The following is a 6,208-nucleotide window of genomic DNA, read 5'->3' on the forward strand; positions in this document are numbered from 1 at the left end:
GCTGCCCAGTGCCTGGTCTAGACACACTGCCCTTCCAGCTCAAAACAGCCCCCAATCACACCGGCACCTCAGCAAAACCTATCTTCCGCTCACAAATGTCCTCTCGTTCCAGAGCAGCAACACCCATCCCAGGAAAACGGGCGTTATCCAGAATGCCTCCCCTCCCAAGTAGAATCCAGTCTGCTCTGGGTCTGATAACTCCGCCTCTTAGGAACCTGGTGCACCCCTTCCCTCTCAGTGGCCGCGCTCAGAGACGGGTCCCCCGCGAACAGCAGGCGCCCACTTCCAACGCGACTCCCTCAGATCCAACTTCTACTCTGCTCCCACAGTCACCACTCCAATTTGAAGCCTAGGCGGAGTTAAAAGCTCTCTGAGGGGCGCCTGGCTGGCTCAGTCGGTTGAGCGTCCAACTTCAGCTCAGGTCATGATCTCACGGTTCGCGAGTTTGAGCCCCACGTCGGGCTCTGTGCTGACAGCTCGGAGCCTGGAGCCTGCTTTGGATTCTGTATCTCCCTCTCTCTCTCTGCCCCTCCCCTGCTCGTGCTCTGTCTCTCTCAATAATAAATGTTAAAAGAAAAAATTAAAAAATAAAATACATACACACACACACACCATGCTGGGTACATCTGCCTTAGGAATTATTAAAGCACATTACATTTTTAAGAAGCAAACCTCTAAAATCAGAAACAAAATAAAATGTAAGTCAATATGGAGAGGAATCAAATAGGTAATTTCCAAACACAGTAATTTTTTCTCTTTTCAGATTATTTAAATTCTAGTTAGTTAACATATTTGGTAACACTGGCTTCAGAGGTAGAATTTAGTGCTTCATCACTTACATGCAACACCCAGTGCTCATCCCAACAAGTGCCCTCCTCAGTGCCCATCCCCCACCCACTTGCCTCGGTTTCTCTATCCTTAAGAGTCTCTTAGGGTTTGCCTCCCTCTTTCTCTTCTTCCCTTCCCATACGTTCATCTGTTTTGTTCTTAAATTCCACGAGTGAAATCATACGGTATTGGGCTTTCTCGGACTTATCTCGCTTAGCATAATACCCTCCAGTTCCACCCATGTTGTTGCAAACGGCAAGATTTCATTCTTTCTCATCACCGAATAACATTCCCCTGTATATATACACGCTACATTTTCTTTATCCACTCATCGGTCAGCAGACATGTGGGCTCTTTCCATAGTTTGGCTGTTGTTGACAGTGCTGCTAGAAACACTGGGGGGGATGTGCCCCTTCAAATAGCTGTGGTGTTGTTTTTTTATCTTCCAAAGAAGATATCCAGATGGCTGACACAGGAAAAGATGCTCAACATCACTCATCACCAGGGAAACACAGATCAAAACCATGATGAGATACCATCTCACACCTGTCAGGATGACTAAAATTAATAACCCAAGAAACAACAGGTATTGGCGAGGATGGGGAGAAAGAGGGACCCTTAAGCACGCACTGTTGGTGGGAATGCAAACTGCTGCAGCCACTCTGGGAAACTATGCGGGTTCCTTAAGAAGTTAAAAGTAGGGGCGCCTGGTTAAGCGTCCAACTTTGGCTCAGGTCATGATCTCGTGGTTCATGAGTTTGAGCCCCACGTCAGACTCTGTGCTGACAGCTCGGAGCCTGGAGCCTGCTTCGGATTCTGTCTCCCTCTGCCCTTCCCTGGCTTACACCCTGTGTGTCTCTCGCTCTAAAAAATAAAAAAAAAGTTAAAAACAGAACTTCCCTATGATCTAGCAATCACACAGTAGATAGATATTTACCCAAACTAGTTAGTTATTTGACAATATCACCTTACAAGATACACTCACAAGCAAGTTTCCTAAGAAGCTTCAAATTTTTTCACAATCACACTGTTGCTAATAACAGTATCACGTTGCTTTTTCCTGGAATAAATCGTAATGTCAAAATAAAACAATTAGACATTATTGGTGTCAGGTGGGGAGAATTTATCCTAAGAAAGGCTAGATTGCCTGAAACCGAAGCAGTAAGAAACACATACTAGAAGTCAGCTAGCTCTGTCCACTGAAGAGGGGGGCGAGCAAACACTAAGCAGCACCAGGGAGCTCTCCGAGCAACCAGAAAGAGCGAGCATTTGTAAGAGAAACAGCCACCTTCCTAGTCTGGGGCAGCACGTTCCCAAGGTGAGCCTCGGTGTCCTGTCACGCAGGGAGACTCCCCAAGACCACCGAGGACACGTCAAAGCCTCAGGTGCCAGGTGGAAGAGACCCTTGCTGTCTCAAAGTGACAATTCAAGAACCAGTAAGGACAGTAACTGCAACAGACGGAAAGACACTGACAACTTTTAACTCCACGAATTCGTTAAAAAGCTCACAACCACTGCTCACCTGTGGATGCTGATACGGGAGGTATTTCTGCCCGCTCCCTCTCCCCCCAAAAACCTACCCCACCTCCTCCCCTAACCAAGGAACCAGAGCCGGAGGAAAACCAGGGTAAACCTGGATGCAGTCGGCAAAATCCCCAAGACAAATAACCCGGGTCTCCACCGCACACCAGTAAGGACGAGAAGCAGGAGGGCAGACAAGAGGAAAGGGAATCGCAGAAGGAACGGCCAGCCCGACCAGGTGCCACCTGCAGGTGCTATCTGGATCCCACGCCAGGGAGGGATCATCGGAGGCTGTCAGGAAGAACCCAACGACGACCAGACAGTCTGAGGCCCTGGGGGACTTGCCCTCAAGGCTTCGGTAAGGGACAACAGTGCCGTGGTTCCTTTCTATTTCCCAGGAACCTTCACCTTCGGGAAAGTGCACGGACACAGAGGATGAAATACCGAGAAATCTGCGAAGCGGCGCCGATGTGGGAGCAGAGAGGAGGCCGGGGCGGTCGAGGGCGGAGGCCGGGTAACAGGCCCACGGGGGGTTCGCTGCATCTCTCTCTTGTGTTGTACATACTCGAAAGTTTCCAGAACCCAAGAATTTAAAACAAGAGCTGCACCGGGGAGGAGGGCCTAACCGGACCCATCGCTGACCGCCCGAGGCGGAGCAGAGAGACCCGGGGCGGACGCGGCGGCCCCGCCCCGCGCAGGCGCACACGGCTCGGAAGGAGGCCCCCCCCCCCCCCCCCCGCGCACGCGCACCTGAGTCCGGCCGCCCGTCCGAGCTCCGGAACTCCTGCATCCGCCTCTCCAGCTTCTGCTGCCGCCGGCGCTTCATGACCACCTCGGGGTTGGAGATCGTGCGAGTGAAGCTGGTCTCGGGCATGTCTTTGTAAACTTCGGCGGCCAGTCGGGAATTCTCGCTGCAAGAAAAAGAGGCGCCAGCGGCGTCCGCTCAGGGTCGCACGGGAAACCGCTCCGCCGCGGTCACACAGCGGTGACGGCGGCAGGTGCTCCCCGGCTCGCTCCGCAGCAGGCCAGGGTCTGCACGCACTGGTACCTGGTGCCCATCGATCGGGACTGTGGACAACCCGGTCCCTCTCGACGCAAGCTAGTACACGGAGGAGAAACGGATCATTAAGATCTTACAGCGAGTGTACGTAGTAGCCCAATTGCTGTGCATTCGCTAACCAGGCTAGAAGAACAACGTGCAAATTACACACGTCTGGAATTTCCACCAGTGTTTTCCTAAAAAGAGACCAAATGAGTGACAAACATTCCAACCACAAGAAATAAAGAACTGAATATACTTTTAGTAAAAGGCTCTTAAAATTATAGTAAATCTTGAACTCTAATAGCATGATTTTTGAACTAAAAGATTTAACATTCACTTTCTTGAAGGTAAATTTTCCTAAGAAAATTGCCCCAGCGGCTCCTCCGACAAGCAATCAACTGTCCAGAGGGCAGAGTTTTTGAAAACTGCATATTCAGGTAAGGCGGATAAAAGACTCAATTTCGATAAATACACTTTAAGAGGTCATTTTTAATCCTGAAAATCATTTAATTAGGGGCGCCTGGGTGGCTCAGTCGGTTGAGCGTCCCACTTCGGCTCAGGTCACGATCTTGCAGTTTGTGACTTAGAACCCTGTGTCGGGCTCTGTGCTGACACCCCGGGGCCTGCTTCAGATTCTGTGTCTCCCGCTCTCTCTGCCCTTCCCCTGCTCGTGTGTCTCTGTCTCTCAAAAATAAATAAACGTTAAAAAAAATTTTTTTTAATCATTAAACAATCAAGCTTTGAATCAACCAAATTGAACTTAAATCATTTTAAGTAGCTCATTTTCTTTTTAAATTTTGAGAGAGCGAGCATGAGCACGCATGCATGAGCACACAAGCAGGGGAGGAACAGAGCGAGAGGAAGACAGAATTCTAAGCAGGTTCCACGCTAAGAGCAGAGCCCGCCTCAGGGCTCAACCCCACGACCATGAGATCCTGAACTGAGCCAAAAATCAAGAGTTGGACACTTAATCAACCGAGCCACCCAAGGTGCCCTTAAGCAGCTCATTTTCTTAACACAAACAATGGATTACTCCATAAACGAAGCTAATTGGATAGGACAAACCGTAGCATAATTTTCAAACTTTCCTCTTGATATTTTTCATGTATAAGCAACATAAACAATTTCTATTGTGTAACTATGCTAAACAGAGCCCTACTGTGTAGGTAATACTATACTCAACAGCTCATGTTCATTACACAGGCCTCGCTGTCCGACAGATTAAGATATAAACCCACTTTGATGCAATCCAAAATGGGCTCAATTCCACTCTAAACATCATTAACAAATGGTTAATAATCCGCAATATATACAGAATACTTAGTATCAAACAACAAAGACAGACTTGCAGAAGTTGCTACAACACAAGGTAAATGGTTAGTGAGTAAATGGTTAGTGATGCGTGGAAAGACAGCTACGCTGTTAATGACAAAATAAACTGGAGTTCCTCGAGGTATTGTGCACTGTGAAGAGAGAGTAGGAGGAAGCGAGGAGGCTCGTGGGCTGTGGAAGATGCCTCCGGGAGCAGCCTGGCCACGTACGTGTCCCGGGCTGTCCCTGAGCTGCTCTTCCTGAGTGCTCCTTAAGGATGAGTCCCCAGAGTTGTGAGCAAGGACGGTCACAAGAGTTACTTGTAACACCAACAAACCCTGTGAACTACCTACAAGTACAAAACAAAGAGGGCTGATGGAATCAGTTTTGGGAAACACTGCAGGACAGACTACTACATAATCATTTAAATTACTTTACATTTTTGTGAAAATATATACTTAGGAATATATGTATGTATTTATGTGATAGATTTTAGTGGAAAGAGGTCATGTGGAAAGCTCTAGTTTCAAAAGCCTCTGATTCCGTTTAAAAACTACATAAACGTATGAAGTGTACATATTTGCGCACCAGACAAACCACGTTTCCTTCTCGGCTCCTGGGACGACAGGTGACTCTCTCCCCCTTTCCGAAAAATCTGTGTTCTGACTTTCTAAAATGAACACCTGTTACTTCAGCAATAGAACAGCACAGAGGCCATGATGCAGGCACCACGGAGGCGAGGAGGGACCTAAGAGGGACCATGATACCCTGACGGCTACATGAAGGGCCAGCTAATGTGAAAACTGACGGGTCTCCACCAAGATCTTGCACCTAAGGGGAAAGGTCAGTATCTTCTGAGGTGTCTTTTCTGTTATAATCAAAATGCGAGGATCTCCCTTATTCCATCAGCTCTGAGGTCAGAAGCTCAAATTCTTTTAGTCGGGGAAGTGGTGGGGCCGGAGCCAACAACACAGTGCAGCTGAACCTTAAAAGGGCACAGCTGCGGGGCACCTGGGTGGCTCAGTCAGTTAAGCATCCGACTTAGGCTCAGATCATGATCTCACGGTTCATGAGTTCAAGCCCCACATCAGGCTCTGTGCTGACAGCTCGGAGCCTGGAGCCTGCTTCAGATTCTGTGTCTCCCTGTCTCTCTCTGCCCTGACCCCACTCACACTTGGTCTCTCAAATGTTAAAAAAAAAAAAAAAAAAGGCACAGCTGCTCTTCTCACTGGTCCTGCCAACCCCTGATGAGGTGTTCAGTGTATTTAAGAAACCACTGCCGGGGGGCCTAGGTGGCTCAGTCGGTTAAGCGTCCGACTTCAGCTCAGGTCACGATCTCACGGTCCATGAGTTCAAGCCCCGCGTCAGGCTCTGGGCTGATGGCTCAGAGCCTGGAGCCTGCTTCCGATTCTGTGTCTCCCTCTCTCTCTGTCCCTCCCCTGTTCATGCTCTGTCTCAAAAATAAATAAACGTTAAAAAAAAAAAATTAAAAAAAAAAAAAAAAAC

General features: G+C 48.6%; 1 protein-coding gene across 1 annotated transcript in view; it reads right to left on the minus strand.

Annotated features, from left to right (window-relative positions):
* AFDN (afadin, adherens junction formation factor) overlaps nucleotides 1-6,208 on the minus strand; it is a 123,761-nt gene that overhangs the window by 90,065 nt on the left and 27,488 nt on the right. Inside the window, exon 7 of the mRNA XM_040449246.1 lies at nucleotides 3,100-3,260. Coding sequence (XP_040305180.1) covers nucleotides 3,100-3,260 — 161 coding nt within the window. The remainder of the gene's footprint in view (nucleotides 1-3,099; nucleotides 3,261-6,208) is intronic.

This window comes from Herpailurus yagouaroundi, unplaced genomic scaffold (genome assembly GCF_014898765.1).
Source record: "Herpailurus yagouaroundi ecotype Mexico unplaced genomic scaffold, PumYag 198, whole genome shotgun sequence".
In the NCBI taxonomy this organism is placed as follows: Eukaryota; Metazoa; Chordata; class Mammalia; order Carnivora; family Felidae; genus Herpailurus; species Herpailurus yagouaroundi.